Source organism: Rhinopithecus bieti, unplaced genomic scaffold, assembly GCF_001698545.2.
Source record: "Rhinopithecus bieti isolate Rb0 unplaced genomic scaffold, ASM169854v2 scaffold_2205, whole genome shotgun sequence".
NCBI lineage: Eukaryota > Metazoa > Chordata > Mammalia > Primates > Cercopithecidae > Rhinopithecus > Rhinopithecus bieti.
In genome coordinates, this window is record NW_016803673.1 from 3,237,660 (window position 1) to 3,259,550 (window position 21,891).

Consider the following 21,891-nt stretch of genomic DNA (forward strand, 5'->3'; position numbering starts at 1 on the left):
AATGATTAAAACTGCAATAATTTTTTGACATGATCTTAATTTTTTACTTATTTATTGTAAAGTGGAAAAAACAGCTGCAGACACAAATGACTTCAACCACACAATGTTCTGAACTCTGTTTCTCATGATTTCAATGGTGCTCGGTTTCTTTCTTGAAAATCAATAGTGGATAAACACTCTTCTTGAAATTACCACCAAAATGAGAAAAAAATATGCAGAATAGCAAATACAAGATTAAACATAGGAGACAAAACAGCAATTTGAATAGGAAACAGAAGACATTTCCGAGCGGATTGTTTAGAAGTGCCTCCACCTATCAGTGGGGGGGTGGAGGGGCGAGGTTGCCGCTATGGTTATCATCTGAGGACCATCTCAGCTGACTGCAGCTTCTGCCTCCTGGGTTCAGGTGATGCTCCTGCCTCAGTCTCCTGAGTAGCTGGGATTACAAGCATGCGCCACCATGCCAGGCTAACTTTTGTATTTTTAGTAGATGGGGGTCTCACCACAGTGCCCAGGCTGTTCTTGAACTCCTGGCCTCAAGTGAACCGTCTGCCCCGGCCTACCAAAGTGCTGGGATTACAGGTGCGCACCACCACGCCTGGCTAATTTTTCTATTTTTAGTAGAGACAGGGTTTCACCATGTTGGTCAGGCTGGTCTTGAACTCCTGACCTTGTGATCTGCCTGCCTTGGTCTCCCAACGTGCTGCAATTACAGGCGTGAGCCACCACACCCGGCCCCATCTGGGACATCTTAACAGACCACTGGGTGGGTAGGGGTGGGGGCAGAACCTGGATTCCAAATATCAAGGGGCTGTGTGCAGAGAAGACACTGCCAGGCTCTGTTCAACTGAATTGCACAAGCTTACTGCACTCGAGCTCAAGGGCCCCACGTCTGAGCTGTCCCTCTCTAGAAGTCTCCAGACAGACCCCTGGATACTCAATGAAACATCTGGAAATGTCAACATTAAAAATACTAAACGTTTTATTACTAAAAGAGGAAAATATCTTTTTTTCCTCTGTGTACAAATAGCTCATCTAGGCTACCACAGTTAAGTCTGAAGCAGGGCTGTGGCTTGGGTAAACTACAGTATTTGACATCTTTATACGGATTAAGGAGTTGGGTCAGGAAACCTGATGACACGGGAGAGAATGAAAATAAGTCACAATTACTCATTATAATAGTTACCAGATCATTTGACACATTAAATTTTAGTCTTGGCTTCAACTTGAGAATAGTTTTAGGAAAATGTTTTCCATATGCATAAAAAACAAGAATGGAGGGATGCAGACCAGCAGCTATTTTCTGAGAACAAAACATCAGCCCATGTGTTGCTTTACACACTTTTAATCTCTGTTGGTACATCAGATGCCACGGACCAAGCAATTTAAGTTCTGGAGCCAGAAGGCAGTTCCAGACCAAAGCAAGAATTAAAACCTAACTCAACCCAGCAAGGTCCTTATCCAGAAAAGGTTCTCTAGAAAAGACCCTTCTGTTCCTAGAAATTACGGGACATTGTGTTCAAATTGCTTCTGTCAAGATACTTAAGTGTTCCTCATTGGTTACAAAGCTGGGGCTAATGCTCATCTCAAAACGACTCCAACTCTCTGAGTCCAGCCATTTCAAAGGACATCCGTTAGTCCCTGGAGATGGAGAGTGCCCTTCAGAAATGAGCTCCAGGGGCCCTCTTTACAATCACCAAGGACTTCTCTCCACGTGTGAGGGTCAGGCTTCCTCCAGTGCATCCTTCTCTTCAGGCTGGAGGAAGTTTTCCATGGTAGAGTTCATCAGCCCTTCCATCTTCCTGTCACTGATTATTTAGAAGACAGGAGAATCACAGAAAGGGCAGGGGCTCTGCAGTAACCTCTTAATCCAGTCGGGATCTGCAAAAGGAAGACAAGTGGTATCAACTATTAGCTTCGGAAAAGGCAGTCAGAAGGGATGAACACCGGACTGTAGCATTGAGAGATGGGCATTCTGGTCCCAATTCTGCAATGAATCAGCTACACATCCCTAGACAAAGCACTTCACTTCTTTGGGCTTCGGTTTCCAACATTCCAAGTGAGGCTGGACTAAACTTGTGGTTCACAAAGTGTGATGAAACAGGAAAATAAGGGTAATGAAGAATGTTTCATAAAGCTAAATTTATTCAATTTAAAGAAAGGACTGTATTCCGAGAACGTGTTCTTCATACACTGTTAATGTTAAAATATTCTCTCATAAAATTACAGTAATAGGAAAATGCTATGCTCTTGAGAAATAAAAATGTGGCAACACTGGTCAAATCCTCCTCCTCTTTCATCCATGAAAAGCTCTACTCCAATGCTTTTCTAGATCCAGTAGCTTCTCATTCTTCCCAAAAGCTCTACATGGCTAGACTCAAAGTCAATGGGCATGATTTAAAGTTTCAGTCTCTTCCAGATTTCCCGCTTAGGCAGCGTATCAATCATCAATTGCAGTAAAAATTTAAAAGTTCCCAAAAATGTGTTTCAAAATAATCCATCAGGAGGAGAGAGGTGGGTGAGGGAACTAGACATGAAACAGAAAAGGCCATGAGTCAGTAATTTCCGAAGTGCTGGGCACACAGGGGTCTATTATACTCTTCTCTTTCCTTTTGTGTATGATTGTAGTTTCCCTAATAAAAAGCTACAACAGAACACAAGGTATCAATATACCTACTTACGAGAATTAGAGAGCTTCTGCCAGTTTAGAACAAAATTCAAGAGTGTATGTAGTTTTATATAGAATGCTGTTTGTTTCAGCTGAGAACAGAATATTCCCTCCAAAATGCATATATAATTGTATATTCTGTATCTAGTTAGCTCACTTGGTTAGAGTGCATTATTAACGTCAGGACAAAATCTGACACTGGCATCATTAAATCACTAATTCCTGCCCACTCTACAATCTTATTTTCAGGTAGTTACCTCAGAAATGGATGACATTAGAGCTATCAGGAAAGAACACATAGACCAACCAGGAAAAACCCATCATGGCTACTGGAAGAATGACTCCAAGTGAATATCCTATTACTGGTTCAATAATGTTGTCTTCGTATACAGTATCATCTACAGAGTTTACATTCAAATATAATCTATGTCATCTACTGAAACAAACTGACATTTTTTGGCATGAGTAATTTGTTTGCAGTGACAGAATAGCAACTGCAGACACACTTAACTCACATACTAAATGCAGTATGCACTTCAATATGACGTATTCCAATGGCCATGTTTTAGTTAACTGTGGCTTCATGGTAACACTGTAAAGAGCAGCAGGAGCCTGCTCCCCACCCCCTATCCCTGACAGCACAACACCAAGACATGTAGAGTGTGACTTAAACTGTTATTCTGGGGCGCTGGCCCGCTGCCAGCATGCTCCACCCACCCACCCTCCCAAGTAAGGGAAAGCATTCACCTTCTGGAGCTGGATGCCGGGCAATGCTGTCATGGAGCAAACACCTTCTATATATCAAACTCTGGCAGGACTGGTAGGTTAAGAAGCACCTGAAAGAAGACAGACTGTATTGGCAAGGGAGAGGGTTTCCTCTACTAACACTCAGAAACTGGTGTTTCTCCATCACAGAGAGTTATCATAAAACTACACATTAACCAACTGAAAGGATGATACTCATACATTCACGCAACAATGTATCCCCTGTGCACCAAAGCTGGCCAAACCTATGATCCATGCTTAGCAAAGAGACATAAAGGTTCTAATCCAGGTAGATTGCAGCTTTTTTTCCTGTTTGAGCATCAGAAAAGAATTTAGTCTGTCCATACCTGACTGCACTTTAAATTCTTGATATGTTTTTTAAAAACTGATCATGTATTATATTGAGAATTATTCGTTAGGTTTTTTTGTTGTTGCTGTTGTTTTGAGACAGGGTCTCGTTACGTTGCCCAGCCTGAGCTTGAACTCCTGGGCTCAAGTGATCCTCTGCCTAAGCCTCCCAAGTAGCTGGGATTACAGGCATGTGCCACTGTACCCAGCTTTCTATTAGTTAAGATTAGGTATAATCACTGTCTTTAAGACTCTGACAGTACATTGGGGAAAACCCTGAAGAATATCGAAGGCAAAATTAATGGTGCAAAAAAACGACAGGACACTAACCAATGTTCACAGGTTCAATTCCATCCAAAGATTATTCACTGACTATCTACCAGCGCCAGGCAAATAAGGATAGGTGGGATGCAATGAGATGGGAAAGAGTACATCTGGGTTGCAGGGAAGGTTCCCCAAAAGATAACAAGTTTTCAGGTGAGCAACTAAGGAGCAGAAAATACAGAGGAGGAGGTTAAGGGAAGGGACTCCAAGCAGGTATACCTTGAGTAAAGGCATGGATATCTAGGAAGAAAGATTACATCTGAGTGACAGCAAGCACTGGTTCTCACCTAGAGAAATCATACTGAGGTATTTCAGCCGTAACTTTAGTCAGTAAAAATGAAAACAATTTTCCTGAAAAAAACCCATCTAGGAGACATTAATGTGTAATGCTTACACATGTGGCTTCTGGAGCCAGAATGTCAGGTTCTGAGCTATGCCACAAACCACCATTGTGACTTAGGCAAATTATTTAACTTCCCTAGGCCCCAATCTCCTCATCTATAAAAACAAAAGTAATCATGATGCTCCCCATGCATGGTTGTTGTGAAAATACATTCCACCTATCCTTATTTGCCTGGCCCTGGTAGAGGCTCAATGATAATCTTTGGATGGAATTGAACCTGTGAACATTTGTTAGTATCCTGTCTCTTTTCGCACCATTAACTTTGCCTTCAATATTCGTCAGGGTTTTCCCCAGTGTACTGTCAGAGTCTTAAAGACAGTAGTTATACCCAGTCTTAACTAACAGAAAGCCAGGTGCAATGGCACATGCCTGTACTCCTACCAACTTATTTTCACAACCAGCATAATATAGTAACTTAATACATGTGTACAGCTTAGACTGTGCCTGGCATATTAGTAGTGCTCAATAAATGTTTTTATTTTTATTCCTAACCTAAAATACACTACAAGCTTATTTCCTATTCTTCCCTCTTAAAAGTCTGAATGGTCAAAATTAGAAAAGTGTAGGAGCCAGGCATGGTGGTACATGCCCAAAGTCCTGGCTACTCAGGAGGCTGAGGCAGGAGGATCACTGGAGCCCAGGAGTTCGAGTCCACCATGGGCAACATAGTGAGACTTCATCTCTCCATCTCAAAAAAAAAAAAAAAAAAAACTGTAGGAATACAATACAAATTGGAAAAGAACAAATTATCAATAAGGGGTAAACTATGAAACATCTGTACAATGGAAACCTCTATAGCCATTAAGAATGTTATCTTTGTACTGATGTAGAAAAATGTCCATACATTTTGATAACAGAACTGGTGAGTTAATATGGTATGTGTAGCACAATCTTGTTAAAAATTTGGCTGGGTGCAGTGGCTCACGCCTGTAGTTCCAGCACTTTGGGAGGCCAAGGCAGGTGGATCACTTGAGCCCAGGAGTTCAAGACCAGCCTGGTCAACATGGTGAAACCCTGTCTCTACCAAAAATACAAAAAATAATTAGCTGGGTGTGGCGGTGCATGCCTGTAGTTCCAGCTACCGGGGAGGCTGAGGTGGGAGAATCGCTTAAACCCAGGAAGCAAAGGTCGCAGTGAGCCAAGATTGTGCCACTGCACTCCAGCCTGGGCGACACAGAAAGACCCTGTCTCGAAAATAAAAATTAAATTAAAATTAAAAATTAAAAAATTTAGTGCCCACCATGCACTAGGCATTGTTCTAGAAATAGCTGTGAACAAAACACAAAAGTTCCTGTCTTCATAGAGCTTTCTATTCTAGAGGAAGGACAAGGAAAAAATATATTAAATAGTGATAATTATTAAAGAGGAAAATAATAAAGCAAGGAAGGAGGATGCAAAACATTGGGAGGGGAAGGTATGTCGGTGGGGTGTTACAATTTTAGGAATGGTAGCCAGGAAGGCCTAACTGATAAAGGGGCACTGGAGGAAGCCATGTGGACATCTGCTGGAAAAACATCCTGGGTAGAGGAATCAGCCAGTGTAGATGTCCTGAGGTGGAGGGATGCCTCACGTACCTGAGGAATGAAGCCAGTCTGCCTGGAGTGAAGCGAACAAGATGGAGAAACACAGCAGACGAGGTCAGCAGGAGGACAAAGGGAAGAAGGGGCCTCAGGCTGTGTGGCGTCTTGTGGATCACTGAGAGGGTTTTAGTTTTACTCATCAGAAACAAGTAGCCAGCGACAAAGTTTTGACACAATCACTATCCCGACTGTAATGAGAACAGACTGGAGGGGCAAGGATGGAAGGGGGAAGACCAGATGGAAAGTAACTACAGGTATAATAATCTGGGCAAGAGATGATGGTGTTTTAGACCAGGGCTGCAGAGGTAGTAACAAAAGGTTGGATTCCAATTTGAAATGCCTATTAAACATCCAAATAGAGGTACTGAGCAGGCAGTTAGATACTTAAGCCTAGACTTAGGGGGAGAGATACAGGCAAAAGCTCTAAGTTTAAATCATCATTGTGCAGACGATAAGCAACTGCCCTGGGAAAGTGCAAAGAGAAGAAAAACAGGTGAAAGACAGACAGGTGAGGTGCCTGTCAGCAAAGTCAACTGAGAATGAAGAGTCAGAGACAGGAAGAAAACCAGGGTTCCTGCGTCCCAGAAGGCAGGTGATGAAAGTGCTTCAAGGAGGAAGTAATTGTGTCAAATGCAGCCCACAGGTCCAGTAACATGAGGACACACCAAGGTCTTAGAATGAGGCTAGGAAGAGGAGGCATAATTTGTTCAATTATGAAATTGAACAAATAAAGTAAGAAAACTCCTATATATTAAGCAGTAAAAAACTGTCTTTAAAGGCCAACTTGCTTGAGTGATACTGATGAAAAAAGCTGACATCAGGCTTTGTAATATAGCAGCTTTTCTCCAACAAATTGGCAAGGGCAACAGATAACTGGCATAAAGTTGCTATTCTGTCACATACAGTAGTTTGTGCTACACAAAACTGAAAAACGAGCAGAAGTAGGAACTTTTAAAATGGCTTACCGGAGCCAAATGTGGCCATTGGAACAAACTGCCTGTTTGCGATCTGTGAATGGCAAGATCTCTTTACACAAACTACAGTGCTCAGGGAAAGTCTGTTTGTTCATCTTCTTTGAGATATGTCCAATCAGCACCTAGTAAGACAAAGTAGTCAGCAAAGTTTAGTGTAAGTGCAGGATTTCCTGAAGAAAAAGCCGACAAACACAAAGGGAAAATTAAAAAATAATAAAAAGAAAAGAGCAAAGAGCAGTATTTCACAAAAGACAGGGGATCTGCATTGCCAAAAAGGCTGATTATACTGTCTGGAAAATAAATGAACTAGAGTTTCAACCTGTGTCACCTAGCTAAATAAAATAAATTTATTCAGGTACTCTGTGGCAACAGGGTGTAACCACTAAGAAAACTGTTCTGAAAACCAAAATCTTATGACTTGCCTTGTTTTAGCTGCTTCTGGGACAAGGATTTCAGAGTTCTATTAGAAGACAAAGTATTTAGCTATTATTTATAATGTTTTGACTTTAAGAAGAAAAAGCATAATCTCTATAGGCAAAATATTATGTGGAATACTGCTCTCTTTGTAGAACTGTACAAATGTCTATTTTAAAAGAAAGGCTTACAAAGTAAAAAGATCAGGATTAAAAAATAATTTCCCCTTCTGATGGCCCAAAGACCCATGGCCAACATAGTCCAGTAGACTGCAATCGAAGACAAGCTGACCCCACTGCAGAGGCACGGCAAGACCTACTATAGGAGCAAGAAGCTGGGAGTGAGAGAGGTAATGGCAGACTCTAGGCCTTTCTTTGCTTCAGTTTTGCTTTTCTGTGCTTTATTAAGATTATACTCTTGGCTGGGCACAGTGGCTCATGCCTGTAATCCCTGCACTTTGGGAGGCCAAGGTGGGTGGATCACTTGAGATCAGGAGTTCGAGGCCAGGTGGCCAACATGGTGAAACCCCGTGTCTACTAAAAATAGAAAAATTAGCTGGGCGTGGTGGCACATGCCTGTAATCCCAGCTACTCAGGAGGCTGAGGCAGAAGGATCTGCCTGAGCCTGTGAGCAGAGGTTGCAGTGAGCCGAGGTTGTGCCACTGCACATTAGCCTGGGTGACAGAGTGAGACTCCATCTCAAGAAAAAAAAAAAAAAGATTATACTGTTTAAACATAAAAGTCTGAAAAAAACTTGAATCCAGTTCACGTTTGTTTGCCTTTTTTTTTTTTTTTAACTTCACTGGATATGTAATTTGGAGGCTGGGATACACAACCCTCAAGAGTTGTCTTCTCTTAGTAGTGATAGTGCCCTTCCAGTTCTGAATCCATTTCTGCTTCTTATAAATGAATCCACAAGATTTTGGATTAATTCACTAAAATTAGTTCACGTAAGTTTCAAAGCGTGTCTTACTAGCTCAGAAGTTGGTAAACCCAGTATCTTACCTCTTCTGCATATACCCTACAAATTTAAATCCCATTAATTTTTGGCCTTTTTTCTTTTCAGTCTTAAGAATTCTAACATATGGTCCCTTACAGCAAGGATGACCAAACTCATTCTGTTTTTCTTTTCTTTTCTTTTCTTTTTTTGAGGCAGAGTCTCGCTCTGTCACCCAGGCTGGAGTGCAGTGACGTGATCTTGGCTCACTGCCAGCTCTACCTCCTGGGTTCATGCCATTCTCCTGCCTCAGCCTCCCAAGTAGCTGGGACTACAGGGTCTGGCTACTTTTTTGTTGTTTTAGTAGAGAAAGGGTTTCACCGTGTTGGCCAGGATGCTCTCGATCTCCTGACCTCGTGATCTGCCCACCTTGGCCTCCCAAAGTGTTGGGATTACAGGCGTGAGCCACCGCGCCCAGCCTCACTCTGCTTTTCTAGACAGGCCAAACATCCTGATAATGATACAGTGACAAAAACTACTCAGAATTCCTCCCATACAGATGCACGTCTATTTTCTTTTTAAGACAAGGTCTCGCTGTTGCCGTGGCTAGAGTGCAGTGGTGCGAACATGGCACCCCCTTCAGCCTCCCAAGTAGCTAGGACTACAGGCTTGTGCCACCACACAAAGATAATTTTTTTTTTTCCTTCACTTTATGTAGAGACAGGGTCTCGCTATGTTGCTCAGGCTGGCCTTGAATACCTGGGCTCAAGCCATCCTCATACCCTGGCCTCCCAAAGTGCTGAGGTCACAGGTGTGACCACTGCACCCAGCCCAGATATACCTCAATTTTACATAAGGAAAGACTGCTATTTGTTCGCAGTAGCCTTGACCTTGGCAAGCTCAATTCTTAACTGTGTTATTCTGACTCACATATTCTCAATGGGAGTAATAGTCCTTAAAAAGCAGCAAATATTAGTTCTTGGGGAGAAAAGTTCTTACTCTTTTTACATATAAAGCAAAGATATACACACAGTACATAAACGCACACACAAAATACATCTGTGGTATTAAAACTTCATGGGCAGGGGCAATTCCAAAAAAAGTGTCTACAAATGCTCTGGGGGAAGTGATAATGAAAAAAGGTTTAAAAGTGCTAGTTTAACTGTACCAGCATACTAGGCTGATAATCTCCAAAATAATTTATAACTACTAATAAATCAACATCCTGGGTTTAAAAAGTCTTCATTTTATGCATACAGTTGGATTTTTAAGACAGGAATGCATGGTCTTCAATAAACTCAGTTGCTATAGACAGGGATAGGTGCGTAATCTTCTGGTTTTTAAACTGGCTCTGTTGGAATCACATCACCATGCTCAATGTAGCTTCCCGGGCTCATGGAGTACCTGGACAATTATTCTAAATCATTACAAACCCAACCTCTAGTACTTTCTAACATGTTTTGCTTATTTTCACTGACTCTTATAATAAACCTAACTAGGTCCCATGGCATTGTGATAACCAGAATACTCTTCTAGACAATTTGGAACACAATGAAACAACGTTTAAAAATTAAGTTTTTTTGGCAGGGCACGGTGGCTCATGCCTGTAATCCTAGCACTTTGGGAGGGAGAGGTGGGCAGATCACAAAGTCAGATCGAGACCATCCTGGCTAACACGGTGAAACCCCGTTTCTACTACAAAAAATACAAAAAATTAGCCAGGCGTGGTGGCGGGCGCCTGTAGTCCCAGTTACTCAGGAGGCTGAGGCAGGAGAATGGCGTGAACCCAGGAGGTGGAGCTTGTAGTGAGCTGAGATCGTGCCACTGCACTCCAGCCTGGGGGACAGAGTGAGACTCTCAAAAAAACAAAACCAAAACAAAACAAAACAAAAAACCTTTTTTTTTTTTTTTTTGAGATGGGGTTTTGCTCTTGTCGGTTGTACAATGGCACAATCTCAGCTCACTGCAACCTTCGCCTCCCAGGTTCAAGCGATTCTCCTGCCTCAGCCTCCCAAGTAGCTGGGATTACAGGCACCCGCCACTATGCCTGGCTAATTTTTATTTTTAGTAGAGATGGTGTTTCACCATGTTGGCTAGGCTGGTCTCAAACTCCTGACCTTGTGATCCACCCTCCTCAGCCTCTCAAAATGCTGGGATTACAGGCGTGAGCCACCACGCTCGGCCCCAAAAGTTAACTTTTAAAGAAGAAAAGTCATTTACATGAACAGTGCATCTTAATACTCTTAAGACCACTGCAAACATTCTATGACCAATAATTTCAAAGGCAAATGTGTGTACACAAACATACACATTCTTTCCAACAAGAAAATGCAAGAAGTGATTGTGAATGGCTTAACATTACGAACAAAGATACTGCCTTCAATTAATATTTTAAGATGTTAGTCAGTAAGTATCAATCTTTGAAGTAAAAAGGAACACAGATATTTGTGGTTTTGAGTATTTTAGAATACAGTATATTTCCTGGAACATGAGGTCTTCAGGATTTTAGCAGCTATTAGCTGCAAGAAAGATTCTGCGATCAGGAAGTCTGAGTAATACTGAACTACACAAAGGTATCGGTTCCTTTTCTGTAGGAATTCTCAGAACCCTTAGGATGGTGATATGCACTGGGAACCCCGTGTTCCATTAAGCAACTTAAATGCTATAGAATACATTCTGGATAACACTATGATTGTTCTGTTACCAAAATAAAGATTGTGCCCAGTTTTTGTAAAAATGAGACATGAGTAATGATTCATTTACTTTACATGTCTTTCTTGACTAAATGTGAAGATATCCTTAAATCCTATCAAACGGAAAACATGTCACTACACCCCTCCCCTACAAAACTTTTGTAAAAGAGGAAGGGCAGGGAGCATGGGCACCATATTTCTATGGCCATGACTGCCCATCACATATTACTCAGCTAAATGCAGTCTCTTTGAGCTAATTCAGTCTGGAGAGCTCATCCTGCAAACTCTGCATATCTATTAAGGCCAGTGTGAAGAAGAATCAAAATATTCTTTATATGCGATGAATGCATCTTCTGCATTAATCCACATTTCCTATTTATTCCCCTGCACCTCATGCAAATCAATTACCTAAAAAATGTCAAAGCAAAAGCTGATCTTCAGGAACTCAATTTAGGTCATTTCTTTCTCATGAAGAAAGCAGACTTTACAATTTCAGAGTTTCTGTTAATAAACACCTACCCGTGCTGTTCTGTCATCATACTCTTCATCAGACATTAAAAAGTTACAGAGTCCTCGGGTGGGGATGCTAGTGTTTTCTGTGATCCAGGTGTGCAGATACACTTCTCCTAAGACTCGCTTCATGTGTTCCCTGGTCAAGTGCATCTCCACAGCTTCAATTTTCCCTTGGATTTCCAGGAGTTTCTCTTCCATTGGCTCACGGCCTCCAGCATCTCCAGTCGGGGGGAGCGAGTCATCAGTGGGCTCCTCTACATCTCCTTCCTTGCTCCTCTCCTGCAGGCCTTGCTTCACCACCTGTTTGGAAGAAGTGCCTTCTTCCTGCTGTTCATCGTCAGCATTGCCCATCCCAGGTGAATCCACTAGTAAGATTTTTGAGTCCTCATGGGTGGGTTTCCACAAGGCTTCTGAAGGGGTTTTCTGCATTGACTGATATAAAATCCTCAGGAGGAAAAGCTTAAAACGCCAAAAATAGGTGACTCCACTGCTTTCAATCTTTTTTTCCAAAGCTTCTTGTAAAAATTGAGGGATATGTTTATCTTTTAAAATCTTCCAGCGTACTAGGTCTATTAAATCTACCTGCTTAAAAAGGTTTTGAACTGAAGATTCCAGGAGCTGAGCAGCTGCCTCTTCAAAGGTTTTGAGAGTAACAAACTGGACCTGGTAGTTTTTGTTAACGGGGTGGAGGCCGTTGACCATACCCTCAGTGGTAATGATGGCCAGGTACGCACCGCAGGGGCTCACTGCTATCCCGTGAGTCCTCACTGAGCCAAACACATCTGAGAGTTTAATCAACTGGTGTTCAAACTTCAATGCAACATCTGTGAAAATGGGAATCAGCTGCCTCACCTTTCCATCACTGGAGCAAGTATAGACTGTTCCATTCTGTTTGTCTGCAGTCATGGAGACAATCGGCAGTGAGTGAAGGCCTGTGACATGGGAATTGTGAACATTCAGCCCTGCTTTGGAGATCAGAAGAAGACACCAAAATACATAAGAGCCTCTTGCAGCCACTACTAAGCTGCAACTACACTTCTGGTAAGGATGATAAAGTGGTACACATTTGATGCTGTGCACAGGTAACTGGTCCATTTCTTTCCACAAGATAACAGGCTGCCTTAAAGTGAAATAGCCTTTGACTGCTTTGAGATTGACAGGAAGAATTTTTATGGGTCCAAAAGCACTCCCCACAATAAGGCCACTCATTTTTCGATTATTGTGCTCATATTCCCACCAAAACAATACACTGGGAGAGGTGATTCCTGACTCAATCGTGTTGCATGAAGAGATGGATTCTTTTCCTACAAAGGGCAGCTGAAACTGCCACACGGCGATATTACCATTTTCAAAGAGGACGGCCAGGAGCACACTGCCAACATCCCGGCATTCGTTATTATGCTTGACCTGCTGAGTGGTACAGATGCCCGACCACTCCATTCTGACTGGGGTCTGCATGCTGTGTCTCCTCTGAAACTCAGCAAAATCCCCGAGATTTCCTTCCGGGGCCTCAGTTTTAGAGAGCCTGTAACTGGTCTCATAAAGACGTTCTCCATAGATCTCAGTCAGGTCAACCAGCTGGACCCACTGTAGCCTGTTGAGATTTGCCTGGATGGTCAGGCGATTGTCCATGGTCAGTGCTGCCAAGAGGCACCTGCCATTAGCATCACAACCCATGGGAGACCAGCTGGTGTACTTGAATCCTCTCATTGGTGGTAAAGCCTTCCCCTCAGGGTTGAACACTCTATCCAACATGAAAGTCTGACTGACCGTGGGGTCCTTGGAGGCGGCGAATTTCTCCTTGCACTCAGCAACTTCTGTTTTTGAGCCAACCTGAAAATAAGAGATATAAAAACTATCAGATGAGTGTTTAGGAAATGGCAATGTTTTAAAAATGTCAGAGTAAGTGTCATTATTCATGGCCTGGTTCTCATATTCTTCTTAGAATTAATATATCCAACAGAAATATACTTGCTTCTTAAGATTCAATACAGCATTTATTTGAGCTAGTCACAAAACAAAAAAGGTGTTAACAAATTTATGAAAATAAGGCCTGGTGCGGTGGCTCACACCCGTAATCCCAGCACTCTGGGAGGCCGAGGCAGGTGGATTACAAGGTCAGGAGATCGAGACCATCCTGGCTAACATGGTGAAACCCCGTTTCTACTAAAAATAAAAAAAATTAGCCGGGCGTGGTGGTGGGCGCCTGTAGTCCCAACTACTCGGGAGGCTGAGGCAGGAGAACGGCGTGAACTTGGGAGTTGGAGGTTGCAGTGAGCTGAGATCGTGTCACTGCACTCCAGCCTGGGTGACAGAGCAAGACTCCGTCTCAAAAAAAAAAAAAAAAAATTATGAAAATATGTGTCTATATATATCTTTGATACAAATTGATATTTAGATTTTTACACTATCTTTGCAATACAAATGCCACCTTTAGGTCCTTTATCTGAAATTTCATTCACAAATAATGGCAAGAGCCAACTCCAACTGCTTTGTTTACTATTTCTACAGAATAATGTTCACTCTAATCAGACTATTCTAGTTGCCATTCCTGAACACTCCCACCTCAGCTTTCCCTGGCTCCCTTGCCTAGTTCTCCCTATATAAATCCCATCTATCCTACCAGATCTAATTCTCCCTATAAGGCCTTCTGAGGTCGTTCAAGCTTTCATTCATCTCTCCCTCCTCCAAGTTCATAACATGTATCGGACAGTAAGACATTCTGTCGCTCGGGCTGCAGTGCAGTGGCACAATCTTGGCTCACTTCAAATCCCGCCTCCAGGGTTCAAGTGATTCTCCTGCCTCAGCCTCCCAAGTGACTGGGATTACAAGTGTGCACCACCACACCCAGCTAATTTTTGTATTTTTAGTAGGGACAGGGTTTCACCATGTTGGTCAGGCTGGTCTCGAACTCCTGACCTCAAGTGATCCACCTGCCTCAGCCTCCCAAAGTGCTGGGATTACAGGTGCGAGCCACCACGCCCAGCTGTGAGCTCTTTAATAAGATTTTAAAGGGACATCAAAGATGGATGAAGAGATAAATGACCAAAAGAAAGTGGTTCAGAACCATAAAAAAATAGGAAGGCTGAAGCCAAAAAGAGCAGAGATTAGCCACAAAATTTTTTGTTATGTTGGAAGCAGGAGGAAGGAAGGACTTTATCCACTGTCTTTAGAGAAATGGATAAAAGAAAAAGAATCCTTCAATTCTTTTTTAGTGTCAATTTCCTTTTTCAAAGAGGCTGACCTTTAAATTGGAAAGGGTAGAACATGATTAAAAGGAAATTCCAGCCTAAGACACACATGGATATAATAAAAGTCACTTTGAATGAGTTTAAGTTTTCAAGCCTAGAGGAATTACCCTCCAGGACACAGAAAGCACTTGAAAGACAATAACGCAGAACCACTGACCACATCCTAGATGAAGTCTGGACAACCAGGGACATATCAGAAAATTAGAGAGCAACAAAGAGTTAAAAAATATCCCCCATGGCTGGGCGTGGTGGCTCACACCTGTAATCCCAGCACTTTGGGAGACCGAGGTGGGTGGATCACTGGAGACGAAGAGTTTGAGACCAGCCTGGGCAACATAGTGAGGCCCCATCTCTACTAAAAATATCAAAAAATTAGCCAGGCATGGTGGTGGACACCTGTAACCCCAGCTACTCAGGAGGCTGAGGCAGGAGAAGTGCTTGAACCTGGGAGGCAGAGGTTGGAGTGAGCCGAGATTGCGCCACTGCACTCCAGCCTGGGTGATGGAGCCAGGCTCTGCAAGAAAAAAAAAAAAATCCCCCAAATGGTAAATAAATAACAAAACCTACAGACCATTAAGCCTAACAAAAAATTACTCAATGTACAAACAAACGAACAGTTTGTGCAGACAGGATTGATGATTAGAAACAAGCAAAGGATGGCCGGGCTTACGCCTATAATCTCAGCACTTTGGGAGGCCAAGGCGGGTGGATCACGAGGTCAGGAGATTGAGACCATCCTGGCTAACAGGGTGAAACCCCGTCTCTTCTAAAAATACAAAAAAATTAGCCAGGCATGGTGGTGGGTGCCTGTAATCCCAGCTACTCAGGAGGCTGAGGCAGGAGAATGGCGTGAACCCGGGAGGTAGAACTTGCAGTGAGCAGAGATCGCGCCACTGCACTCTGGCCTGGGTGACAGAGTGAGACTCCGTCTCAAAAAAAAAAGAAAGAAAGAAGCAAAGGATAACAGGAATAATCTATTCTTATTCTCTTTTCTGCTAATAATAGATAAGCAAATAAAATGAAATGTAAATAGAAAATTGTCCACAAAACAGAGAACTAACTTTTCCTACAGTGTGTTTCACAGTACACTACTCCCTTTAATTGTCCCTTGAAAAATAGTTCTATGGCCAAACAAGCTTTGGAAATACTATATATTATATGTCATTCTCCCTTAAGAAGTGACAGGAGGACACTAAATGCCTTGGCCAGGGAACTACTATAAAGACCTACTGAGCCACAGGAAGCCAAACTTTTTTTCCTTTTTAAACAACAAGAGCCTTTGGAGGGAGGACAGTTATTACCCTTTACCATTTATTATCCCAAAGTATGTAGAATACTTTGGGAATGGTGTTTCAGGCACTGTATCTTGATTTTAGGAAGGCATTTTAAAGTAGTCTCTTGGATACACTATGAAACTTGCTGGAGAATCACAGACTGAAAATGCCAATTAAATGAGGTGTAGGTGGCTGGCTTGGAAATAAAATAATGCTAATCAAAGCCCGGGGCTTTCTACAGGTAGATAAAATTTGTGAGATGACATAATGAAGCACAGCAGAATAACTGAAAATCTGTGCTATGATGTCAGACTACCTGGGTTCAAATGCTGGCTCTGCTACACACCAGCTGTGTGCGCAAATTGCTTAAACCTTCTGACCTTAATTTCCTCATTTATAAATGAGACTAATACATGTCCCATAAAGTTAGAGAGGCTAAATAAGTCAATATATCAAAGCATATATTAAGTGCTCAATAAAGTTACCTATGATAATTGTTAATATACTTTGAGAACTTAAAAAAGAAAACCTTTTGAGAGTCTCTGTCACCCAGGCTGGAGCGCACTGGCGTGACTACAGCTCACTGCAGCCTCAACCTCCTGGGGTCAAGCAATCCTTTCACCTCAGCCTCCTCAATAGCTAGGACCACAGGTGCACACCATCATTCCTGGCTAATTTTTAAATTTTTTTGTAGAGATGCGGTGTCCCTGTGTTGCCCAGGCTGGTCTTTAACTCCTGGGCTCAAGCGATCCTCCTGCCGTGGCCTTCCAAAGTGTTGGGATTACAGGCGTGAGCCACAGCACTCGGCCTCAAGTAAATGTTAATAAGATTTTTAATGCTAATAAAAGTATGCAAAAATGCAAGGTAGACATAAAGTTGTGTACCAAATGAAAGGTAGACATAAAATTGTTCATCAAATCCTTTAATACTGTGAACTAAGTAATACTCCTTAGAATAGGTTAAATTTGCTACAAATAAAAGCTACTGTAGAAGTAAACTCACAGGATTGGTAACCCAAAGCAGCGGCATGGGATGAAATAAAGGAAGCTCAAGCAACCCTTGGTCCTACTCATCGTGGGAAGAATTCTTGACAGGATGGAGAGCAGCACAGATCTTCACCAGTAGGAAAAAGTCTTAGGGTTTTGTGTAGCAATTTCTGACATATTAGTTTCAACAAGACTACTGCACCTCCCTCCAACTCTCCCTATCACGAAACTGTTAACAAATCAAGTATTCAGATGCTCAAGGAGTATACTTAAAAGTCCAGCTCCCAGGGGCCTGCCCACAGCCAATCATTTAATTGTACACCATCCAGTTTCCAGTTGACCACTAATACTATTCAAAAGTAATTGCAGTTTTCACCATTACTTTTAATGGCAAATACTTTTAATACTAACTATTAGGCACTTTGTAAGCACCTAACAAAAATTCACTTGAAGCTTTTAGACAGTAAGCTTCTTGAGGACAGGTAATAGAGTTCAAAGCCAGGAACAGTTATTTAACTTAATGTAGCAGATGAAGTTAATACTTTCTAAGGCTCCTAACAACTGATGCGCAATACAATTCGGTACACATATATTATCAGAATTTGGAACTATACACAAATGACTCACTAGATGAGTCACTAAATCAATAGTCCAATGGGAAAAACAATTCTGACATTCTTAAATCATTATTTCATTGCTTTTCAGATTTATACTGTTCACCTTTATACCATACAATCTTATAAAACAGCTGATAATGTCTGAACTATTACATAACCGCAGATTTTCCTGCAAATTCATAATCTAAATAACAGAATCATAGAGCAAAAGCTTCAAAGGTGTTTAGTACCTAGCTTTCTAACAATGCTACACTAAAACTGTGATCTGCGCTGCAGACTGTCCACCGTTTAGGTTAGACCAAAGGCATGCTGCACAGCACCAAGCAGATTTAAATCCACAGACTGCCAATGGGTGGAGTCATCAAAGAGCTGATACAGACTTCTTTACATTCCTACCATCACACAAGAGTTTTAACCCACAGAGGGCTCTTGTAGAACTGCAGGGACAATTCAGCATTCACTCACTTCAATCAGTCTAAAAAGACTGCAAAAGGACTGATGGTTTATGTGATGTTCATAAAAAAAACCCCACAGTACGAAGGGGATGATGTTACTAATTAATTTCGTTGAAGCCGTTTGTCAACTATAAGACAGCTATATAAGGATTTCCGGTTACTAGGTAGCAGTTGTGTTAAATGTCAAGTGAGGCAAAATGACAGTCCACAACCACAATATTAATCCAGACTCCTACTCCTTCATACCTGTATAACTGCATTATATTTTCACCTTGAGCATTTACAGTGTGCCAAGAATTGGGCCAAGTGATTATGTATGTTTAATTTAATCTTCCAAAAAGCCTAAACAGGGTTTCATTATCCCCCTTTTATAGATAGGCCTATCTTGTGCCAAAGCCCAATCTCTTAACTTCTATTTTACACTCATCCCAGCAATCATCTTCTTGCCTCTATCCAGCAATGTTCCTGAACCACAGCAGGTCACTCTATGCTAATGAAACTGTTAACATCTTAAAGGCTTCCTAGATTGAAGCCAACTTCCTGATACTAACCTTCCAAGTTCACAACTGGCCTCATCTTACTTTCTCTGACTCTCTAGAAAACCTATTTGAGCTCATGTACTGATCCGTCATTATACAAACAATAGTAAATGATGTTCATGACTTAAACGTGTATGCACATGGGATGAATGCCTCATTCCCACCACCTGGAATGCCCTTTCCTTCCTTCCTCTTACAAACCAAACACTACCTTCTTTGGGACTGCTGCAGAGTCACCACCAGATGACCTGCCCCATAAAAGTCTCTCTTCTTACTATTCCCTCCTTTTTTTACATTCTCTCTGCTAAGGTATTCGATCTCTACCATACTGATATACATACTTTCCTTGAGTTGATGTGCGTATGAATATCCTTGGAAACAGTTAAGTGCCTTTTCAGCAGAAGATAACACCTTTTAAATCACCTTTCTTCTGCCTTCCTCCTTTTGTAATTCTCAATTTCATAGGGTTGCATCTATCTGATTTGTTTACACTTGAACAAATGTGTTCACATCCTCTTCAAGATCTTAGAGAAAGCTTAGTCATACAAGCTGACGAATAATCTAACAACAAGCTGTTTGAAACTTGAATTAAGTATGCTACGAAGTGATGAGGGTTATCATCACCATACCTATAGCTAATGACTCATATTTTAAATGGCTGTACAGAATAAGAGTTTACGAACACATCAACATGTTCTCTGTGTGTGGATACACATCTTTATAATGCTTATCACTACCTGACAGGACCTTATCATTTGTGCTTGACTTGCCAAAGAATGTAAGCTTCATGAGGGCAGGGGCTCTATTTTGCACACTGCTTTATTTCCAGAGCGTGCGGCAGCACAAAGCACAGTGGTATTCAAATATCTATTGAATGTATGAATATACACTTTGACAGATCACACGTAAGTGTACACCTCTATCAAGGATATATGGAAAGTTTTTACACCTCTAAGCAACTAAAAGGAACGCTATGGCTTACTTGACCTTGCGCTTGAAGTTTAAGATATGCAGTTGTTTCGAGTCTTTATTTTCATTCTACATCCCAAAGGTGTTTAGCTAGTAAAGAAAAACTAGAGTACAAACCCCGAGATCCAGTATTTACCCGTTTGCCCAAGGAGAGGCGAGGACCATTCATAATAAAGTCACTTAAACAGTTAAGACTATGGATAGGACCAGTTTTTCTTTTCTGAAGCTAAAGTGGCGCGAGAGGAGGGCACACACAGTAGACAAAGCCAGCCAAGAACCTCGGAAACTCGGCCCCAAACAATAGGAGCAACGACAGAGGCAGGCCCCGGGTTGGATCTACAGGGGGTGGAGTCTCAGAAAGCACCACCGAGTAACCCGCTCCATGTGCGGGCCCGACGCAGGGGCGAAGGAGGGGTTGGCTGGACTCAACTCCGGGAAGCCCCCTGGGTGTGTACCTGTGTTTGGGGTGGCGGGTGACCTGGGGAAACAGGGTGCAGACAGCTGTAGAGCTTTTCTTTTTTTTTTTAAGCGGTGGCAACCCTGGCTGCTTAATAAATCCCCAGCGCTCGGCGCGAAGAGGGAAATCCCCGCACCGAGTGTGGGACCGAATTACCCTGGGATGGATGATGCGGCCGCGAGAGGGGCACAGGCGAAGACTCTAGGGATGACTTACTTTGAGAAGACAGCTGTTGAGAGGGGCGGGCACCGAGGTGCGGTGGATAACCAGGTCCTGGCCCGGGTTGTGCACGTCGCAGATGAGCTCCAGCACAGCGATGCTGCGGGCCGTGGACACAGACACGCGGTGGTCCTCGGACCAAGCCAGCGGTTCCAGGCCGCTCACCGCATACTGCAGCTTCACGGCCGGCTCCCGCCGAGTCACCATGAGGCGGAATGCAGCGCTGGGCCCCGGGGCCGCGTCCGCTGCTGGCTCCTTCCCGCCCGCCTCGCCGCCCCCCTCTCCCTCCTCCTCTCCGGGTGGCGCAGGCCCGTCGTCCGCGGGCCCCACCCGGGCCTGGTCGGCCGTGTTCATCTTCTCTCAGGTGCAGAGGTCGGACGCCCTGATGCTCCAAACCCGCGTCTCAGTCGCGCGGCCACCTCCCGGACCGCCGCCGCCACCCCCAGCGCCCTCCGCGGCGGTTTTCTCCCCTCAGGCCCCGAGCGCCGCCGAGCCAGGAAGGACCCCGCCGTTGCCAGGCAACGCGGCCCTGCCAGGTGGCCGAGGAACTGCCTGTCCAGAAAAAGGACCTCGAGCTGGGAGCCCGGAAGACCCCCTTCCCCCTGCCCAGGGATTGAGCTCCAGAGCCTGTTAGGGAGCTACCCAAACAGGCTTTAGTTCCTAAAGTGCGAGGAAGGGCACGCAGCAGTAAAGGGGAGACTGGTCGGTGAGATGGCGCCGGGCCGCGTTTCTCAGAGGCATTCAGAGAGCTTCCCCAGCGTGAACTCTCGGCCGAATGTAATTTTGCCAGGCCGCGAGGGACGCAGAATGGGGCTGCCACCCGGCCGGGGCCAGCGCCCCCGGCTCGCCCCGACCCGCCCGGTGCCGCCGTCCCCGGCTCCTCTCGGGGCGGGTCCGTACAGCTGGAGCCGTTCCGGACCCGGAAGGGGCGGTGGCGCAGGGTCCTCGCGCGTCCCACGTGGGGTCCCGGGCCCAGCAGGTCTGCGCAGCCGGCTCGCCGCTGCACCACGCGTCACCCACGCAGGCCATGGCAGCCGCCGACGGTTCGCTCTCGGACAACCCCAGGACGTTCTCCAGACGTCCCTCAGCCCAGGCGAGTCGAGTGAGTTCTGACCTGGCTTCAGCTCCGTCCCCACCCGCGGCCCGGCTCTCGGCGCGCCGCGAGCTGCAGCCGTGCCTCGGCGTCGGGTTTCGAGTCATTTACGGAGTTCAGCGGGAGAAAGTCAGACACGGGGCAGCTTTGGGACAAGTTGCGCCAAAACACGTGTCTCTAACCGGAACACCACCCGCGGGGATGCGCCTGGAAGGGGGGAGTGGAGCGGTGTGGAGGGGCGGGGAGCTGGCTCCTGCGCCTGGAAAAGTAGAGGAAAGCATTAGAGGCTGTTTCCCGTGGAAGGTAGGACCTGACGCTCCGGCGCAAGTTCCAGGCCAAGGCTTAACTTCTCTAAGGCACTTTCCTCGACTGAGTGCGGACTAAGCTCTGTTTTTTTTTTTGTTTTTTTTTTT

At 43.9% G+C, this 21,891-nt stretch overlaps 2 protein-coding genes across 2 annotated transcripts in view; one reads left to right on the top strand and one right to left on the bottom strand.

The window, feature by feature from the left end:
• Positions 1-1,327: 1,327 nt before the first annotated feature.
• Positions 1,328-21,323, bottom strand: GTF3C4 (general transcription factor IIIC subunit 4). The gene is made up of 5 exons (XM_017849518.1): positions 20,383-21,323; positions 11,625-13,451; positions 7,054-7,184; positions 3,416-3,504; positions 1,328-1,881 (listed from the first exon to the last, which is right to left on the bottom strand). Exons 1-5 carry the CDS (start codon positions 20,737-20,739, stop codon positions 1,817-1,819), a joined length of 2,469 nt encoding a protein of 822 aa, XP_017705007.1. The 5' UTR covers positions 20,740-21,323; the 3' UTR covers positions 1,328-1,816.
• A 178-nt stretch (positions 21,324-21,501) lies between these two features.
• Positions 21,502-21,891, top strand: part of DDX31 (DEAD-box helicase 31) — an 83,031-nt gene continuing 82,641 nt past the window's right edge. Inside the window, exon 1 of the mRNA XM_017849534.1 lies at positions 21,502-21,781. Within this exon, the coding sequence (XP_017705023.1) occupies positions 21,680-21,781 (102 nt within the window). The 5' untranslated portion in view covers positions 21,502-21,679. The remainder of the gene's footprint in view (positions 21,782-21,891) is intronic.

Coding starts and splice junctions, on each gene's coding strand:
- GTF3C4 (XM_017849518.1), bottom strand. CDS start 20,739: ATGAACACGGCCGACCAGGCCCGGGTGGGGCCCGCGGACGACGGGCCT. Junction 13,452..20,382: donor TCAACAGCTGTCTTCTCAAA/GTAAGTCATCCC, acceptor TCTTATTTTCAG/GTTGGCTCAAAAACAGAAGT. Junction 3,505..7,053: donor AATGGCCACATTTGGCTCCG/GTAAGCCATTTT, acceptor GTCTTCTTTCAG/GTGCTTCTTAACCTACCAGT.